The sequence below is a fragment of the Podarcis filfolensis genome (assembly GCF_964270895.1).
Source record: "Podarcis filfolensis genome assembly, chromosome: 12".
Classification (NCBI taxonomy): Eukaryota; Metazoa; Chordata; class Lepidosauria; order Squamata; family Lacertidae; genus Podarcis; species Podarcis filfolensis.
This window is the reverse complement of record NC_139614.1, coordinates 24,492,474-24,513,417: the sequence shown is the minus strand read 5'-3', so window position 1 is coordinate 24,513,417 and position 20,944 is coordinate 24,492,474. Positions and strand designations below refer to the sequence as shown.

The 20,944-nt window shown below is 42.3% G+C and overlaps 1 protein-coding gene across 1 annotated transcript in view; it reads left to right on the top strand.

Annotated features, from left to right (window-relative positions):
• The window catches only part of IL6 (interleukin 6), a 76,262-nt gene that overhangs the window by 51,476 nt on the left and 3,842 nt on the right, over positions 1 to 20,944 (top strand). Inside the window, exons 3-6 of the mRNA XM_083578934.1 lie at positions 14,858 to 15,057; positions 17,697 to 17,807; positions 18,320 to 18,457; positions 19,494 to 20,741. Of these exons, the coding sequence (XP_083435060.1) occupies positions 14,914 to 15,057; positions 17,697 to 17,807; positions 18,320 to 18,457; positions 19,494 to 19,661 (561 nt within the window). The 5' untranslated portion in view covers positions 14,858 to 14,913 and the 3' untranslated portion in view covers positions 19,662 to 20,741. The remainder of the gene's footprint in view (positions 1 to 14,857; positions 15,058 to 17,696; positions 17,808 to 18,319; positions 18,458 to 19,493; positions 20,742 to 20,944) is intronic.

Genomic DNA, 20,944 nt, shown 5'->3' with positions numbered 1-20,944 from the left:
AGAAAATTAAAAACATGAGATTACATCTAATAGTACTTTTAGTATACAGTGGTACCTCGGGTTAAGTACTTGATTCGTTCCGGAGGTCCGTTCTTAACCTGAAACTGTTATTAACCTGAAGCACCACTTTAGCTAATGGGGCCTCCTGCTGCCGCCGCACCGCCGGAGCACAATTTCTGTTCTCATCCTGAAGCAAAGTTCTTAACCCGAAGTACTATTTTTGGGTTAGCGGAGTCTGTAACCTGAAGCATATGTAACTGGAAGTGTATGTAAACAGAGGTACCACTGTATCAGGATGCAGTTCATTTGGCCCTGAAGACTTGGTTTCATTTAGAGTGGCTAGATAATCCCATGCTATCTTTTTACTTTTTACTTCTCCATAATTTGATTTGTTCTTTCTAGGGTAGAACACAGTTTCCCCTGTGTGATAAACTGATACAAAGTACGGTAGCAACTGAGCAATTCCACTTTCTCTCTGCCACTTGCTAACATTTCTCTATGGACCTACTGTTTCCTTGTTCTTCCTTTTGCTTCATACATACCAAACCCCTCCTCCTTTTGTTATTATTAACTCTCCCTCCCTCCCTCCCCCCCATCTCTCTTAAGCCTGAGCTAATTTTCAGGTGTAGCTCAGTGTCATATCTAAAATTCCACCTATGAAAGCTAAACTAGTCCTGACTCTGAAAATGGATGATCAGGATCTTCCCTGGCTTCATTTTGCAAACGAACATTTCATAGGACTGCTTTGGAGTGTTCTAATACAGTGTGTTTAGTTCTTTCCTCCTTTATTGAACAGCCTCAGGGTGGGGAAAGATTTTAATTTTTCTCTCAAACAGGACCAGCCCAATAAATTTTGCAACTCAGTCAAGGTGCTTAATCATAGTGCCCAAGGCCGGTGATGTAACTTTGACACCTGAAGCAGAAAATCTCACAAGTGCCTCTTCCCGTCCCTGACAAGAGGAATAAATTAGAAAACAATTTGCTTCCCTTTCATAACACCCAACATCAGCTGCCTGAGGTTGTTGTCATACTGTACTCTCTCGAATGATAGGCATACCCTGTGACTTGCCCAAATGCCCCAATTCCCCAAGCTGGAAAGCAGCCCTGTGGAGTTGCTAATTAGCAAACCAGAAACCTCTGAAGTTCCTTAACATGTTGACCCTGAGAGTTCATGTCTTATATAGCAAAGGCAGCTAGTACTCTGTGACCTTCCGGATGTTGCAGGACTCCAACTCCCATCAACCCCAGCCAACATGATGGGAGTTGGAGTCCAACAACATCTGGAGGTCCACAGAGTAGCCAGCCCTACTCTACAGGGTTTCTTCAAGATACTTTAATATATTTTCACCATGGACCCCAAATATTTTTGTTGCAGAGTGCAGCTAAAGGATGAAGACTGATAAATATGACTTGGACAATCTAATTGGCTGTTGTTACAACTCCTTTCTCCTGCCTTTTTCCCCCTTAACATGCCATAACAAATAATGGTCATGATATAATTTAAATGCGTTGTAGGAGGACAAGGGGAGTTTACCTGTGCAGCATTGCACATGTCCAGCATTTTAAAAATGACTGCTATGTGTGTAGTGACAGCACACTATTGCAGCACCTGTCTGGGCCATGTGTCCCAGCTGTGCTAAAATGTACACATACCAGCTGAGGGCCCAGTTTATATGAGACTCTGGTACATGAAAGGCAGCATGGGTAATTTCTTCTTGCCCAACCTTGTCATGTTGAAATTGGGCCTACAGTGAAAATCAGCCAGGGAAGGTTGTAATTGAATCTGTAGCCTTCTCGGCCTGTACAAACACACACGTTTCTCCCACAACTTCTCTTTCTTTTTGACACGTGGAATAAATCCTCACTTCATGGATAACAGCCTGTGACAAATTATAATGAGAACAGGCAGACCGTGATGCCATCCATTCTCAAATTCATTCTTCCCAGTCCCGTGGAACTGGGGGACAATGTCACATGTGACAGAGATAACAGCACCATTCCATTAATACAGTTTGATGTTGTATGTCACCTCTGAAGATCGGAACATATGAAAGTGCAGTCAGTGTTGTGTGAAATATTGTGGATTGAAAAGCGCATGAAGCATAAGGCTGTCAAACTCTGTTTTGCAAGTAGCGTTCCCTGACACAGCAGGTTGCTAAGCAACCTCCACCATGGCTCACCTAAATATATGTACTTCCTGAGAAAGCCAAACAATGGCATGCTTAGGATGCATTCTTAGATTCTTCCCTTTTATTTCAGAATCAGTCATCTAGAATCATTTAGGATTGTACTCCCATAACCGCTATCTCAGGATGCATCTTTCTTAACATATCTTTCCCAGAAGTAGTTCTGTCTCTGGCTTACACCCACAGTTATTCCTATACTTCAGATTGTCTTCTCTTCGACACCCCTTGGTCTTGTGCGCTACTCAGACAAGATACGAAAAGCAGCCTCATATTGAGAAACCTGCACCGTAGCCGCAGAAAGATGGAAGATGAGTGTCTGCTTAGATCACTTGGTGATCTGTAGTAGTTCATGGGTTTCTGACTCTTGGTTGTCTAATAAAAGTAACAGGAAGCAACTCAACCCACTTAAATAGATTGCTGAAGCAAAGAGGCCACTAGGGGTTCAATCACACTTCCGCTTGTCCCGAGCCTATAATGCATAGGTCCGAGCAGCTTCCCCCTTGCTCCACTCCTTTCCCATGTGTGAGCCCATCACCATTCCTTAACCATTATTGGTTTGACCACTCCACGCCTGATGTTCACCTTGTTCTGCAAAACAAATCATGAATTGGAGAAACAAGAAGCCATGATTTGCTTAATCGTTAACCTGTGCTGTGTAAAACCATGGCTTAGTCCTACATGCAACCATAGAAGGGAAGAACACACAAGGGTGAAAGAAAGGGATTATTATTTTTTTACATAGTCTTCAGATTAAGACCTCCTAAGAGAAAGCATTTGACAACATTCACCAATGTATTAGTCAGCATTCAAGTTGCCAGAAGTTTCCTTTATTAAGAAAACAACAACTGAAAGTTTATGTACTTGGCAAGCCTTGTTAAAAAGCGCATGCAGAGATGGGAAATCAGTTCCAAGGAACAGAGACTGTGAACCACCCTGAAACCTCCAAGAATAGGGTGGTATCTAAATCCAATAAATAATAAATAATAATAGGAAGGCCAGTTATCCCCTACACAGAATTATAAAGAAAAAAGGGGATGGTGGTTCTGGATACAGTGGAATGCTAAACAAGGAAACTGACTGTCTCCTTGCTAACTCAAGACTCTGGTTGCAATTACTCCAACTAATATTCTGGTGGGTATATATAGAAGATACATGAGACAAGCATAGCCATGCCATTAATTTATGTGCAAGAGCAACTTTAGGAATGAGATACTTGGGACACACTTCCTTTTCCTGTGGTTCCACGTACCCCTGCCTGCAACACACATTGTCCTGATTTTGTCTTCAGTCTGAAAACATCATTTCAGAATAATCTTAAATTGTTTGTTTATTTATTTGGGGTTGGAGTGTATATATTCCCATGACTGCATCCTTTTTTCTTTTTGAAAAATCCCACATTGTGCAATGGCATTCATTGGGACCTGGTTTCCCCTGTACCAATCTACCCATGACTTAAACTCTTCTGGGGAGGCCTTGCTAATCCAGTTTCAAAGGAAGCTCAGTGGTCTCTGACCTGCCGAATAGTCTTCTCAGGAATAGCACCAGCTGCAGAACACACACCTCTGGCATATACAGTATGTTGTTTAGAAACTTAAAATAGATCTTAAAGTTCTCCCTCCCCCCCCCCAAGATGGGCAATTGGTGGAGCCTGTTATAAAAAGGCCAGTAGGCATAGCAGTCACCCAAATGTGCCATGGGGTTGAGATCTGGGGTGAGGGCAGCACCACTTTATTAGAAATGCTTTAAAATGGGTTAATTTGCTTTATTCTTTTTTTTTTAATAATTTTTTTTATTGAAGTTTTACAAAAGAGAAAAATAAAAATTCACAAAACAAAAAGCCATAGATAAAAGTGAACATTACAAAAGAGAAAACACAAAAAAATACACAAAAGAAAAACAACAGCTAATTAAAAAAGCTAGATTTAGAAAAAAAAATAAAACAAATCCATTTTTCCCAGTATCCTCAAATTCATATGCTTATGTTCTTGACCTCCTCACACCTCCCCCCTTTTGTATTCCCGTTTACATACTTAATTCAGCAAATTCTTACCCTTTTTCAAATATTTTAGCTGTATACCATAACATATTTTACGTCGATATTTTTAACCATTTATCAATACCTATTTTACATAATCTTATTAGCTTTTGTCACTAATTACCACTTATTACCAATCCAAGCATAATTTTAACATTCATTAATTTTATAGTGTTTCTGAAGATATAATTTGCTTTATTCCCTGGGTAATCCAACTCTGCTGGCAGCATAGACATATTTGCCTTCTATTGAGTCAAGCATTAATAAAAGCAATGAGTCAGTATTGGTACAGACTGAACTGTCTGATTGAAGACTTCCAAAGAAGTGTTGGTATGGACAACTAAAACTGGGACGATAGAAGAGAATGAATACATATTCAATTTCTGCTGGCCAAGTGTCCATGTTTGGCTTTCAAGCTAGGTCTAATGAGCACATTGAAAAAGTTCACATACGATCCCTTCATAGAGAAGTGATCTGTGGAAATGATTGTATACAGGATTTAGTTCATTATTTATTGCATTGCCCTTTGTATGCCTCTCCTATAAATAAATTCCTTTCTTATTAAGTATTGCAATGCAGCAAGTGTTCAGTTCAGGATATAGTGATTCATCTGTTACCTTATTAATAAGAGTACATAACCTGTCAAGTTGTGTGGTGTACAGTGGAGGCCCCTCTGTTAGGAAAACTGGGGCATAGCCCTCCCAAGATTCTGAGCCCCCCCCCAAGATTCTGAGCCCCCCCAAAACCTCCAGAGTCATAGTCCAGTCTTTCTCCTGTTGTCTACAGTCATTATTAATACATCTCCACCAACCAAGAGGCTTCCTAAATGCTTCTGCCCATCTCCTCTGCTTAGCCAATCAAAACAATCACCATCTGCAGGTCTAGCCTCTGTCTCCAGCACCTCAATCCCTCAGAAATGGCTTTGGTAGGGCAGTGGATTGGTTTGCTCATTTCCCTTCCTTTTTACTCTGTAAGAAGCTAGGGAGAGAGGGAGAAATGCGCAAAAATGTATAGGGGGGAGCACAACACTGATAAGTCCTCCTTGTCAATCAGTCCACCCTAAGCCAATTGGAACTTCTAAAACTAAGCAATTCAGTTATTCAGACTCCAATCACATCTAGAAGCCATGGAATTTAGCGGGGCTTACTTCTGAGTAATGTATGGTCATTGTGATGTTAACACACACTAGAAATTGCGGCAGCAGGGACCCCTCAACCTTTGCTGTTCACTTTCCAATCGACAACAAAGATTGCTTCATTTCAGCAAACATTCTCTAAGTTGTTTTTTGTTGCTGATTTTAAACCTTTTGGACTGCAATCCTATATTCACTTACCTGGGAGTAAATCCAATTGAATTTAATCTGGCTTACTTCTGAGTAGACATTTACTGTACAGGATTGCACTGCACCTTAGTTTTCAGATGCTCCAGAAACCGGACAATGTAAAAAAGAAATGAAAAAAAAAGCTGTATAATCCTATATGTCTTCCATTTAGATGTTGGTTTTTTTATTGATTGTGGGATTTTTCTTTGCTGCATTTTGATTTGTTTTCATTTATATTACAGTACACCCTTCACTAACCTGGTGCCCTCCAGATGTTTTTGTCTACAATTCCCATCAGCCCCAGCTGACAACAGCTGTAAATAAATGATACTGAAATTAAATAAACCAAGGAAACATGTTATCAGAACCGACTCAGATTTGATCTCCACAGTCTTGGGTGAATTAAAGGGATGCTCTCTGTCTCCTACAAGATGTGATCTTTGAAAGTGGGATTGGCTACTAAGACCTGTGAAGCAACACATTCAACATGCAGGGCTCCAACTAGAGTAACTTCAGTGGAGCTAACAGAAAGCAGAACAATATCAATGTCTGTTGAACTCCCAAGTAAATAGGTATAGAATTCAGCCCTAGCAATATGAAAAGCTAGCAATCAGATGCATATGAGTTTATGCAATTTATTTTGTATCTTGCCTACCAGCTACCCTATATGCATTATTATCTGCAACCCTTTCACTGCTCTTCAGCTTCACAACTCTAAGAGGTAGCAACTTGCCAAAGATAAGCAGTGAGTGTTGCAACCAAATGATGAACATCTCATTTCACGTCCACATTCTAACCACAATACCACAAAGCACTCTTTCGCTCATACAGCATGTGTGTGTGTTTGTGTAGTCAGTATTTATTCATAAGCAAAGGGCAGCAGCTAAAATCTAGACTGAAGACAGAGGCAATATGAAAAGAGAGCTGGCTATGTGTCCCTTGGAATGGGGTGAGCCTAGCATTCAAAATGACAGACATTACTAGCAGCTAATCAAAGGCTGTCGGTAGCCATCAGTCTTAAGGTGTTTCTGTATAAGCCGAAATCAGGCTGGCTTTTTCTTACAGGTATATTCTGCAACATGTCATAGACGCAATAACAGAGTATTTGTGGTGGATTTATACTGGACTGTCTGCACTTCATTCTGATTTGTTAATTGTTCTGCTATGCTTCCCTAAAGTTACCCCTTGATTGCCATCTTGCCCTGGTTGGCATCTGTCTGTCTCCAGAGACAAAGGAGTGTGTCTCCAGGGATGAAGTCAAACTGCTGTGTTAGCAGCACTGAAGTGAGCTCTCCATGGCACAAGCCTAGACGGTGTGTATGAAGGGAGGTTCTGGACGACAAGACTGCCCTCTTGGCCTCGTCGATGTGGTACAAAGCAACAAAAGCGGGGGGGGGGGGGAAGGCTGTGAAAGCTGTGTGTTATGAAAAGTTACAGGATTTCATCAAGTAGCTACAGGACTAGTCGTATGCCCACCCCAAAGGTTTTGTAGGTTTTCAAGTATATTGAAAATGGGATTACATATAATTGCCTTGATACCATTATCATCACAAATCATCACACCATAAAAAGGATGCCAGGCTTCCTGGATGAGTCTGGATGAGCTTTTACTCCTCCTCTCATGCTTCACATGGGACATATAAAGGTTAAGGTAAAGGACCCCTGGACGGTTAAGTCCAGACAAAGGCAACTATGGGGTCCAGCGCTCATCTCGCTTTCAGGCCGAGGGAGCCAGTGTTTGTCCACACACAGTTTTCCAGGTCATGTGGCCAGCATGACTAAACCACTTCTAGCACAACGGAACACTGATGGAAACCAGAGTGCTCAGAAATGCTGTTTACCTTCCCTCTGCAGCTGTACCTATTTATCTGTTTGCACTGGCATGCTTTCGAACTGCTAGGTTGGCAGGAACTGGGACAGAGCAACGGGAGCTCACTCAGTCACAGGGATTCGAACTGCTGACCTTCTGATTAGCAAGCCCAAGAGGCTCAGTGGTTTAGACCACAGCGCCACTTGCGATGGGACATATACTCCCTAGCCTGACCCTTTAAAAAGTGCACCGATTTTCATAGGCTTATCCTGTTTGTAAGTACTCTGGACATGGCGATAAGCTTTCTTGGTAAACTTAAGGGGAGGACAGCCAGCCAATGCCACAAACAGCCAGATCTGGTTCAAATATAACAAACTTTCATTATCACAGAATTCAAGTCTCAAAAGAAACTGGTCTGTTTAAACATTTCACAGTAGAAGGGCGTTCAGAGTATCCCTACTTCTCTAAAACCCTGATGTGTATTTTCACCTTCACTCTCTGTTTTGAAAGAGGCCAGGACTTGAAACTCTGACTTACGTAATAAATTTGGTAGTGGATTTGAAAAAGGAGTTTTGTTTTTTTGTGGGTTTTTTTTTAAAAAAATCATGACTTTAAGCATTGTGAGGAAGTTTAACATTGCGCCAGACGTGGGTGGGTGTTTAGTCGGTGTGAGATTCTGAGTTTCAGCAGGCTATTCTGTAGCAGAGAAAAGTCAAAAGTCCATTAGGCAATTTGGTGGCCCAGGACAGCTCCTCAAAGATGAGAGAAGATCACATATTTATAATGGATTTTTATTCTTGGGTGTGGTTTCTGTCTCTTTAATAGCTCTGGAGCATAAACAAGAAGCCTGCATCCATGGCACACCGGCTGTATTCAGATCTCTTAAATAAAATATACAAATCTCCAGGAAAGCTAACTGTAAAACATGTGCCTTCAGTGGCTGCCTCACTTGCCCTTACAAAATATTATTCAACCCTTTACATGGTTAATTGGAAGCAGGGCTCATTGTGTTCAGTGTTCAGGGGACTTACTTCCACATCAGTATAAACAGGATTTGATTAATCACCATAGTGATTAGTGAACCATAGTGAACCAACCACCACTTGGACTACTGCAACGTGCTCTACGTGGGGCTACCTTTGAAGGTGACCTGGAAACTGCAATTAATCCAGAATGCAGCAGCTAGAGTGGTGACTGGGAGTGGCCGCCGGGACCACATAACACCGGTTCTGAGAGATCTGCATTGGATCCCAGTACGTTTCCGAGCACGATTCAAAGTGTTGGTGCTGACCTTTAAAGCCCTAAACAGCCTCGGCCCAGTATACCTGAAGGAGCGTCTCCACCCCCATCGTTCAGCCCGGACACTGAGATCCAGCGCCGAGGGCCTTCTGGCGGTTCCCTCGTTGCGAGAAGTGAGGCTACAGGGAACCAGACAGAGGGCCTTCTCGGTAGTGGCGCCCGCCCTGTGGAACGCCCTCCCATCAGATGTCAAAGAGATAAGAAACTACCTGACATTCAGAAGACATCTTAAGGCAGCCCTGTTCAGGGAAGTTTTTAATATGTAACGCTGTACTGTTTTTAACACTTGATTGGGAGCCGCCCAGAGTGGCTGGGGAAACTCAGCCAGATGGGCGGGGTATAAATAATAAATTATTATTATTATTATTATTATTATTATTATTATTATTATTATTATTATTATTATAGATTATAGTCCTGTTATATTAGATGAGTTTCGGTTGTTATTTCTTATTTATTAAATTTCTATACCGCCTTTCATCCGAGGATCACAGGGCAGTTTAAAATATTAAAACACAAAAATACATGCCATAATAACATACAAAAACAATAGCCCCACCACACACAGTGGCCATAAGGTTGAAAGTTAGTAAGGCTCAAGGATGTGGACAAGGTGGTTGGATCAGTCAGGACAACCACTTGCATTCTAGATCCTTGTGCTCTTGGAGGAAACTGATTTTCTAGATCCATTTCAGTCAGGGTTTAGGCCTGGTTTTTGCACAGAAAATTGTTTTGATCGTCCAACAGAGGACTTCTGTTGGAAGAGAGACAGGGAGAATGTGTCCTTGTTAATTCTCCTAGACATCTCAGCAGCTTTTGATGCCATCAACTATGGTATCCTTCTGGAGCGGCTGTCCTAGTTAAGGGTGGGTGGCACTTCTTTGCAGTGATTCCAGTCCTACTTGGATGGTCATTTCCATAGGGTGATGTGTGTGGAGCGCTCCCCATGCAGCCTTCAATGTGGGGTTTCCTCAGGGTCCAATTTTACTCCCCATGCTGTTTAACATCTATATGAAACGGCTGAGTGGGGTCATCTGGAGTTTTGGAGTATATTGTCAGCAATATGCTGATGACACTCAGCTCTGCTTCTCCTTTACATCTGCAGGTGAGGCAGTGATGTGCTGGACTGTTGTCTTGCCTCAGTAATAGACTGGATGAGAGCCAACAAACTGTAGCTCAATCCAGAAAAGACTAAGGCACTGCTAATGGGTGGTTCCCTAGACCAGATGGATGGGAGGTTGCTTGATCTTGGTGGGGTTATACTTCCTCTGAAGGAGAGGGTATATGGCTTGGGGGTACTTCTGGGTCCATTGCTGTGGCACGAGGCTCAGGTGGCACAGAGTGCCTTCCATCAGCTTTGGCTGGTGCTCCAGCTGTGCCCCTGCCTGGACAGGGATAGCCTAACTCCTGTTGTCTGTGCTATGGAAACCTCTAGGTTAGATTACTGCAATGTGTTATACCTAGGGCTGCCTTTGAAGACAGCATAGGCACCATCCATTTCCTATGGCCCTTGTAATTGGAAAGGGGGGAGGGAGGGAGGGAGGGAGGGAGGGAGGGAGGGAGGGAGGGAGGGAGAGAGAGAGAGAGAGAGAGAGAAAGAAAGAATGCTAACTGCTTGCTGTGCAGGTTCACAGAGCTCTGTGGGACTAAAGGGGAAGTGGCTCCTGGTTTCTCTGCAGATTCCCATTTGTTTTCCAGGGGAAAGTGGTGGGACAAAGGCAAAACCACTTGGACTTGTGCTTTCCAGGACAAGCAGAAGTGTGGACCAGCACGAAGTCTGAGAAGGACTCCTTCCTCCTCTTAATCTAGATCATTGATAAAAAAACTGAGTCCAGAGAAACTCAGGCTGTTTTCTTTCACCATTCACAGTTTTGTATCTCTTTCATTATTATTTTTTTGAATGGGCCAATGTCCCCTCCTTCCTTCGGGGGAAATCATTTTCGGAACTATTATCAGGAGAGAGAAAAAATCTGAACTTCCCCAAAACAAGCGTCAATGGCAATTCTTAGGCTATTTTTAGGCTGGGCACTTGAAGCAACAACCAAGAAACTGAACGTTTTTAATTAATTTTCTACTGAAGACTAGAAAATGTAAGAAGACAGTAAGGTCACTTCCAGGCACTGTGTTTACTGAGCATTCATCTTGATTTGTTTGAGTGGAGATTAGATGACAGTGCGCCAACCAAATGTCACCCCGTGGTTTCAGCCGCATCTCCCCTTCACTTTCCTTATTGCAATAAACCCAATATTTTTGGGGAGCAGACTTTTTGCACAAGACCCTCTAATCAACTATAATTGTGACAGACAGCTGAATTTGCCAGTGTATGATCAAATCCTTCCTTTAAATAGCAGCAGTGCCCTTTGAAGCAGCTGCAGAGGGCACACCATTAGAATTCAACATTAGAACCCTGATTCAATGTTTTCCTCAATACTGACGACCCCCCCCAGCACATGATTTGTGTGCAATGGGGTCTCATGGGGAGTGCTGTGGTGGGTGGGAGACAACCTTAAGTTAAGTTGGAAGGCTACATTTATAATGCTCTGCAGGGGTGGGTGGGTGAGGGCCTGTCCCCCTGCCCTCACGTAAACTCAAATCTGCATTTTATTTTTATTGGTACAGGTGCAGGAAGGAGAGATGTTTTTTCATAGGTATTGAGGAGGTGATGAGACCCAGGGAGGAGCCATCAGAGTTGTAGAGGCAGAGGGAGCTATGGAGGGGAGAGACAGTTCTATTATCATCAAAGAACCAGGATTAAGTCCTGGATAGCTGTGGTTTTACCATTCAGTGGCCTGCTGTTGACAATCATAGAACTGATCCACAACAGGCTGCTGGTTGGCCCCATACCATCCCCCTGTTTTAAATAGCTTTGGATTGGGTTGGGCTAGATCAGGGGTTGTCAACCTGGCCCCTACAGCCCACTAGTGGGCGCTTTAGGATTCTAGGTGGGCAGTAGGGGGTTCTACGGCACAAGCTGAATCCTCCTTCCATCAAGCACTGGTGGGCGGTAACTAAATTTTACCATCAAGGAAGATGCATTAGTGGGCGGTAGGTATAAAAAGGTTGACTACTCCTCGGCTAGAAGATCCTCAAGTTCCCTTCCAACTCTATAATTCTATGATTGTCAACAGAGGCCTGGTTGGATGAAACTGGTGTGTGTGTGTGTGTGTGTGTGTGTGTGTGAATCTCTCTCAGCTCTACCCATTGGGATTCTCTGCACACAGGGTTGGACTAGATTGCTTTTGAGGTCTGTTCCAGTGCTATAACTGCGTGCCGAAAGCACTCTTTAAATGATTTGACTGATTTTGCAACTGTCTTTCCTGGCAGATCAAAGCAACTATCAGTAATATAACCGCCATGAAAACAATTAATTAGAAACAAAAGCAAAAAGTCATATGAAATGCCATCCTTTTAAATAAGAACTGCCTCCATAGCAGTAATTGGAGCAAGTGTATATCTACTGCTGTGATTGCATTTGATCACACAAATAGTGCCTCTTCACATTTGTTGCTCCTGGCTGTGCTGTCTCATGGCAACTGTATGGTCTACGTCATGTGTGTACCCAACATTTGTGACTTAAGAGTAAAAAGAGGTCACAGTGCCACTAGCATTGCCATCCCATTTTCCTGTGTAGGATTTGATAAGATTGTTCAAGGCAATTTATCATATAAAGATTTTTTTTAAAGGGCCATTATCAATTTTTAATCCTTGGCACTGATTTTGTGGCAATTCCAATAAGTAATGCAGAAGACGTTTTATAACTCTGTTGGCTTTATTTGTTTACTGTTCCGCTTTTTCATAAGAACAGAAGGCTTGATTTGAATACTTTCCACATAGAAAAATTATGTCCTACAAAGCCAAACGGCAACATGACATATCATTTTTTCTCCAGGAAGTAAGCATAAAAATCTGAAAAGCTGCACTGACTAAGGGTTTTGCAATGCACCCAGAGAGTTCCCCAGTACGTCACAGGCAATTTGTGTGGTACAGTACTTTGAGCAAATGTCTAGTTATATACTATCTAGGAGGCCTGTAGTTGTCATTTTTAAAAATAGTTTCAGCTGAAAGCAAAAAAGGGGAGTAGAAGGGAGAAGAACAGATTCTTCCATTAAAATTTCCCAACTAGTTTGTATTGTGTGGCAACAAAGCAGAGGAACCAAAGATCTTGCCATGCAACAGCCACAAAATTCCTGTTGCATTATACAGAAATAACCTGGATAGAGGTAGTCATGATGGTTGGTGGTAACTATCTACTAGCCTAACGTAAACGTGTGATTCCAATGACTTTCTGTATGTGTACATGGAACAGGTCATGGGCATTAAACCAGAGTGCTTCTTTCTGCAATAAGATGGTGCAAGAAATCACTTTTCTCTATCTGTATTTAACAATATATAAAGTTAGTGATGTGTTACCATTAAGTATTTTACCAAGACTTTAATCATCTGCAAGCGAGCTGACACGGCACTTGCTGTAAAAATGCTTTAGATAATAAGCATATTAGAGAAAATCCTTTGGTTTTTTATTTTTCTGTTTGATGTCCATTGCTTTTTGTTTTAACCACTTTTTTTAGCATTTTGCAGTGAAGATGTCCTTAAAATGTCTTAACAGAGAGATTTCTTAAGCCACTGAGATTCAGAGACCTCTATCTACAGAAAGAAAACTGAGTGCATTTCAGCCATTTATCCTTGCTGACTACGTACAGCACCTTGATTCACAGAAGGGCAACATATGATCTTTCTACTCCCTTCAACCTGATTCACACTTTAAGCATGTGAACAAATCAGAGGCTGAAGTGAGGACAGGTAATATGATCCCAGGATAACAGAGAAGAGCAGCCTGCAGAGGCTCCCTCAACCTTGGCAACTGATCATAAAAGCAAGCCTTATGTACAGCGAGAGACCAGAGTGCTGTTGACATATTCCAGGAACTCTATTTACTAAGATTTTTTTCAGGGTGGATCTATGAGTTTGTTTGGACCCTGGACAAGGGCCTGGAGGCTGAGAAGTGTTGGGTGGAGAGGTGTGTCAGAAGGAGAAGGGACGGCTATCTCTGCATACTGATTAGTAATTTGTATTATCAGTGGAGGAGAGCAGAATGACCCGCAGGCCCTTGACAACTCTATCCCATCCATCCAAAGAAATCTCCCCAGGAGCCACTGGTGGCCTGTGAGCCAGCTCTCTAGCAGGTGCAGGAGGCTGGAAGCCTCCAAGGTCTTGAAGCGCACTGTCAAGCATCATGGCACTCACATAAGATGCCCTGGGCCTCATAGGTGGCCGAGGCATTGATCAAATACTGATGGAGCTATCATTGCACCTGAGGCGAGTCCCCAATGGGCTGCACATGTGCTGTGTACCATTACTCTGTTCTCCATACTGCAGGGCAGCCCTTTCTGTGCTTGCAACAGAGGCTCCCACCTACTTTTTGCATTGTGCCGTGTGCTTTCCCACGCATCCTTATCATACATGACATGTGCGCACAGTCATAGGAGCTGCTTGGGGTGGGTGTGATCACTCCCTGCTGCTATGGAACAGTTTGGATGCAGTTTGGACTAGGATTTCCCCATAGCCAGCATTGTTCCATAACAGAGCTTTTCCAAAGAAAAAGCTGAATTGCTTTTTGTTTATTATCTCAAATGACTACTCTCACTCCTTCATGAGAACTTTTTTTTTTTTCTCCAACACACACAGAGAGGAAATGAAAGAGGGGTCATCCGTCTCCCTTGCACATGCCTCCCTTTAAAGTCTGTAAGCGGTCCACAAGAACATTAATCGAAGTAGGCTAAAAGGCATCTTCAGTTCCCTGTGACCTCACGCCTTACTCCAGTATTTCCCAGCAGATGCCCCCATGGTTCATTATACTACTTTTTAAAAAAAAGAAACCACCGCAAAAAAAACGCGGTAGTTCTTAATCAACGTTGGATTTCCCCAAGTGCAGTCAGACCCATCCAATAAATAGGTTCAGAAATGCCCTACAACTCACTCAGCTCTACAGCCCTCAAAGCTACAAAGCTTCTCGAGGCAGCAAAGAGGGTCAAGCCTAAGAAGAGAAGGCCATGCAGGCTCCGCTGGCATGTAAGTTGGCAGCCGCCTTGGCGGGCTCCTCCCGTTCTGCAAGGGAGCGTCTCCAACTTGGCCGGGCAGCCTGGCACGCAGCCGGCGGGAACCTCCTTGGTTCAGCTTGCCTAACTTCCTCCTTTTTCTCCCATCAGGCGTTTTTGGGGCTGCCGTCGCTCTCCTGCTGCTGCTGCTCCTCAGGGCAGAGGCTATGCCTGTCGGTGATTCCTCCGGGGAGTCCGAATTCAGCGACGACTCCTCGGCCAGGACGGTGCCACCCGAGCGCCTCCAGCTGCAGAAATGCGTGGACCTGGCGCGCTGGCTGCAGGGAAGAGCGGCCGGGTTGACTCGAGAGGTGAGAGCAAGCGCGCAGAGCGCCAGGGGAAACGAGCACGCGTCCTTTCTTGGGGCGGGGACTCGGGCATCTCCTTTCCTTCTCTTAGCTGGGGTGTTGCAACTTTTCAAGCTTAGTGCGGGAGCTCCTTCTGCTCCTAAGCCTGGAGAAGGGAGTGCATCTTTCCAATGGTTCAAGGGCGGACAGAGCCTCGCAACAAACAACGCCTTGGGGCGTTTGCGCTCCCAGGACACCAGCAGCTAGAGACAGATCTCTTTGCAGAAGGACGGTTGAGATAAGAAAAGCATTTATTGCAAACGAACAGCAGCAGTGAAGTGGATTCTAGCAGGCCAAAAAGCATGCAGGCACGTCCAACAGGTAGATCATGATCTACCAGTAGATCACTGGATGTCTGTGGCAGATCACCGGTAGATCAGTGGCTCATCCCACAGAAGTTAAAAAACTTTGGCTCCCCTAAAAATAGCTCAACACCTTTGCCCTGCACCCCTAAAAACGGGGCTTTTCTCCTCCCTGAAGAAGGTCAACAACTTTGATCTCAACCCCCCAAAAAGGGGGTAGATCACTGCCACTTTTTATCTCTGGGAGTAGATCACAGTCTCTTGGAAGTTGGCCAGCCCTGTACAGGAACCCAGGAAAGGCAGGATACAGGACTGAGCAGTGCTTTTTATTATTATTATTTGGTAACTCCCAACAATGTAAGTGCCCAATAAGAATTTTGTTTGAAGTGCCCCCAAGAATTTCTAAAGGATTTTAAAATTATATTTATACCCCACCTTTCCTCCAAGGGGCTAAAGGTGGGCTACAGGGTTCTCAAACCATTTGAATGGCAATGTTCATCAACTATGGGATGCGACCACCTCAAGTATTTGGTAGGGCAGCGGCAAAGGAACCTCAGCCTTTAGGAGCTGGTTCCTATGCCCCATAATAACTCTGTGAAGTAAGTTAGGCCTAGAAGTGACTAGAGATCTCCTGCTGGGCTTCAGAGCTGAGTGGGGATTTGTACCCTCATCCAACACTGTGAGGATACCGAAATGTAGAGCAGAAACCTTCAGAGCAAAACCAGGAAAGGGCAGTATACACATAGGAAGCATTTAATAGAACTATATTTATTTAAAACACAACTTGTGTATGCAAAGTATGTCACAAAGCAAAGGATGATAAAGCAACAGGTAAACCATGTGGGTAGGCGGTTCCCATGTCAGGAAGTTGGTCATTCATTACCTGCTCTGGACCAGGGTTGTGCTTCCTTGAAGGAACGAATTTGTAGAGATACTTTTGTCACTTGTGGCTAAGAGTGCCTTCTACCAGTTTCAGCTGATTGGCCAGTTATGGCCATTCCTGGGCAGAGAAAATCTCAGGAACTGACTACTGCAATGCACCCTCTATGGGGCTGCCCTTGAGTTTGGTCCAGATGGTGCAGTTAGTATTGCTATCTCATCAGCCTATTATACTTTTCCTCGAACAACCTACTCTTTCAGCGTGATTATGACCCTTTCATTTACTCAAGCCTTTTCTGAACGAATTTTAAAAAATATCTTCTGGCATTCTACTGTTATTTCAACTGTTATTATTTTGTGCATTCTTTATATTTTTGGTTTTCTGAACGCCACACTGAGACATTTTACTGTGTCATAAATCTGTGTAATTTTTTAAAAAAATACACACGCACGCCAATACTTTCAGAGCCTCCATACAGTAACCCTCTAAACCCTACATTCCTTGTATATATGCAAACTTAAGTTGTAGCCTTATGTGCTGCCATAGGTGCCGCCAGCTCCCTGTGTGCCCGAGCACCCACAAAATTCCCCATGAAGGTGCTAGGCACCCACAAATTTTGGTGCCAGGGCCATGCACGCTGCATGGCACCCACGGCCCCGGGCACCCACAGTCGTGGGGCCAAGCTAGCACTTTTGTGTGCCACTTACCTGGGAGTTACTTCTGAGGCGACATGGTTAGGTATGGGCTGATGGCCAGAGTTTGAGTGATGGCGAAGCGCTGGGTATTTCTAGGAGAATCATTCAGCATGATGTATCGTCTTCTATTGGTCACCCTTATTTAGGAATACACATTTGCTTTAGTAGCAGTATGTGCTTTTCTATACATAAAAATATAGTGCTCAATACATTCCTGTTCTCTTTCCTTATTCACTTATTACTTCATACTAATATTCACCAAAGAAGTTAAGATTTATAGGAAAATGAATTATTTGAGATTTGAAGTCTCGTTTTTTGTTTTGCTTTCCGGGGTTGGGAAATTTGGTACCCTGGCTAAACATAGTGAAAACCCAATATTTTGCAGGGAAGTTCAAAATGCAGGGGCACACCTAAGTCAGTTTTTATAGGAAATGTTTAAAAAGTGGGAGTTACAGTTGCAAATTGACATTCAGAATCCCTTTTTCTCAGTAGACATTACAATTCCGATTTGAAATTGACCTAGCATTGCGAATACTGCTGCATCTTCAGATTAGGGATAGCTGCAGGGGTCAGAAGACCACAGGAAAAGCAGTTTCGGACCACCTAATGAATGTCAGCGATGGAGAGAGGTTTACATCTTCCATGGGGTATATGGATGGTCTGGAATATAACATTAAAGTGGTCATGGGGGGGAAAGTCTGATTAAACCTTGTTGTGTTTTACTAGCTGTGTAAGAAGGAGGCTGTCTGTCAAGGCAAGATGGAACTGGCCGTGAATAATCTCAACCTTCCAAAGATCACTCAAGAAGATAAATGCTATGACACTGGATTTGAAAAGGCAAGTTTATTAATACATTGCCAGTGGGACCAACAACAAAATGCTGGGTGAATTCTGCTGTTCAGGATTCCTGCCACTCCATCCCATTCGCAATAGTCAAGGAGCATTCAATCTATGGTTACTGAACATGCTCAGACCTCATTGTGCTCTTTTTGGAGTTTCCCTTTTTAGAACTAAGCATTTTTAATATGTTTGCAAATGCTGAGGTTTCCCTAAGCCTGCTGATGTTAACTACATAAGCAACAGCACTTATAGTCTGGATTGATAAAGACTGTGCATTTGTGTAGCATGAAAGCAAGAATTAAGTAGGAATGATTGTTTGGTGTATATAGTCAACCATATTATTTCCAAAGCTGTTCGTAATATTTTATTCAACTCAGAGTATTTTGACTGCTTACCCCAGTCATACAGTTTTATTGCACCATAAAATATTTGTTAAGGAATGTAATGAGTGTAATATTTCTGACTCATAAATTTCCGTTAACAACTTTTTATTTATTCTCCTGTTTTAGGAAACATGTCTGGGAAGACTTTCAAGTGGTCTTTATGCTTTCGGGACATTCTTTGAATATTTAGAAGAGGCTTCTGTTGAGACTGCAGAAACTTTTCGGCCAAGCACACAACACCTGGCAAATACCTTGAGATCAATGGTAAGTTCTATTACATTTAATCCTACATAAATGTTCTGGGAGATAAGGAGATGGAGGGAGAAGATTATGAAGTTCTGGAAGACAACACACAATGCACTCTGGTTGAGGACACATAACACTATAGGCACTAAATGGAAACATTTTTTCCCATTTGGTGTTTTACTTCTTTTTATTTAATTTATTAAATTTCTTTACCACCCTTCATTCGAGGATCACAGGGTGGTTTGCAATGGAAAACCAAACAAATATATAACCTAAAAAACCATTGTTAGTTATGCTTATGACAGCTGTAACAATAAGCCTTATTAATAAGGAGGGGGGACTATGTATTAGGTTGATAGACAAAGGGGGAAAAAAGACTTTTCAATTTCCCCCTCCATGTAGAATTAGGACCTGTCTATGTGTAAAGTTCTATGGATGTATTTTAAAATACAATTTAAGTAGGTCCTTAACTTTTGAAACAGTGAGTTCTTACCATTACCCAATTAATTCCTATATAGGAAAAAGGGTTAGGGGTTATAATGCAGAACTTGTCCCTTACAAAAGTTAGCTGTGTGAACAGTTTGGTTGAAGATAGAGAATACGGAGAGAGAAACTGTATCCAACAATATTTTGGGTTCTGGATGGGAAGAGTGTATGCATAACTGTTCCTCTGAGTGATCTGCATTATGCGCTTAAAAGCATTATAATTTATTTATTTAATAAAATTCAACTACCGCTTGATTATAGAAAACCTCCACAGTCATGGCCTACCCCCAAGAAACCTGGGAACTGTAGCTTGTTAAAGGTGCTAAGAGTTGTTAGGAGACCCCTATTCTCCTTGGACAACTACAGTTCCCAGAGTGGATTCACAATCAATCCCTTTTCTTAGAGAACTCCTAGATAACTTAAACAAATAACACTGCATGTTACAAAGGGTTCTGCAATCTGTAAATACGTCCAACTAGCATCTTGCCTGAAGATGAGTAAAATCCATTTGTCTGATAAAAAAACAGCACCATAACCAGCAACTTTTATTATTTCCTCCCCTTAACAGATGAACAATCCTGAAACTGTGACCTTGCCGGATCCAGCCGCTCAGAAAATTCTTGCCGCAAAGCTTCGAGAACACAGAGGCTGGACTGTTACACTTATCAAACACTTCATACTTCAAGATTTTACTTTATTTATGCAGAAAACTACAAGGGCTCTTCGTGTCTTATGAGAGGCCAGGAGTTCTAATGCCTTTTAAAAATTGGGCACATCAGTTCTCAAAACATCTGCAGTTGAAGCAGAGGCTCATGTTGTTCTCCTTTTTGAGAACTCACTATGTTGTTTCTTTAATTGGGAATATGCTATTTGCAGTTATTTATGATATTTAATATATTTATTAAATTTGTGTATGCATTTTTACTCCCAAGACACAGCCAATTTTAACAGGGAGTCAGTACCACACCATTTCAGTATTCACTGAATATTTTACTTGAAAATTATGGATCGAGAATATACAGCTAAATTATACCATATTTTTTTGGGAAAGTATATTTAATATATTTTTTAAAAAACAAAAATTTGTATGGATTTACAGTAAAAGACAATCTATTTTATTGCTGCTTTAACTGATTTTAATATTTAATATTTTATACTGTACTGTTGTAACCCACCCTGGGGCATTATGGAGAATAAACCAAATAAATTATTAAAAAACTACTTCATTGCACTGCATCTGTATTATGGGTTAATACCATGTTTATATCAGGTTTACTGCAAATACTTTTAGTAGATCAAAATGTTTTCAACATATGTTCATTCCAAAAGTGAGCTAGAAAATGTTAAACATGAGATGTAATGTTACCAATGGGAGCTGTAACAAAAGATTGCAGTACAGAGTGCTTCTGTTCTTTCAATATATTCTACTCCATTCTTCACAACAGACATTTTACATTCTGGGGCCAGTGAACATACAGAATTTTCAGTGGGCTGTTTTTCAAGGGGATGGGCTCCATGTATATATATTAGTTCTCTCTCTCTCTCTCTCTATATATATATATAGAGAGAGAGAGAGAGAGAGAAAACGAACTACAGTAATGGTTAAAATTAATGTTAGAGACCAGATGCATTTCAGACTGCAAGGGCTCTTCATATTTTTATGTTTGCTTTTATTTGGGGAAGATTAAATTTGAATTTGTGTGTGTGTGTGTGTGTGTGTGTGTGTGTGTGTGTCAAACTACATATATCACATTGCTCACACTCAATTTTGTGCCTTTGATTTATATTCCACTTTTTGGCATTTTCACATCCTAAGGTAGCTTAGGTAAAGGGTAAAGGGACCCCTGACCATTAGGTCCAGTTGTGGCCAACTCTGGGGTTGCGGCGCTCATCTCACTTTATTGGCCGAGGGAGCCGGCGTGCAGCTTCCGGGTCATGTGGCCAGCATGACTAAGCCGCTTCTGGAGAACCAGAGCAGCGCACGGAAACGCTGTTTTCCTTCCCGCCTGAGCGGTACCT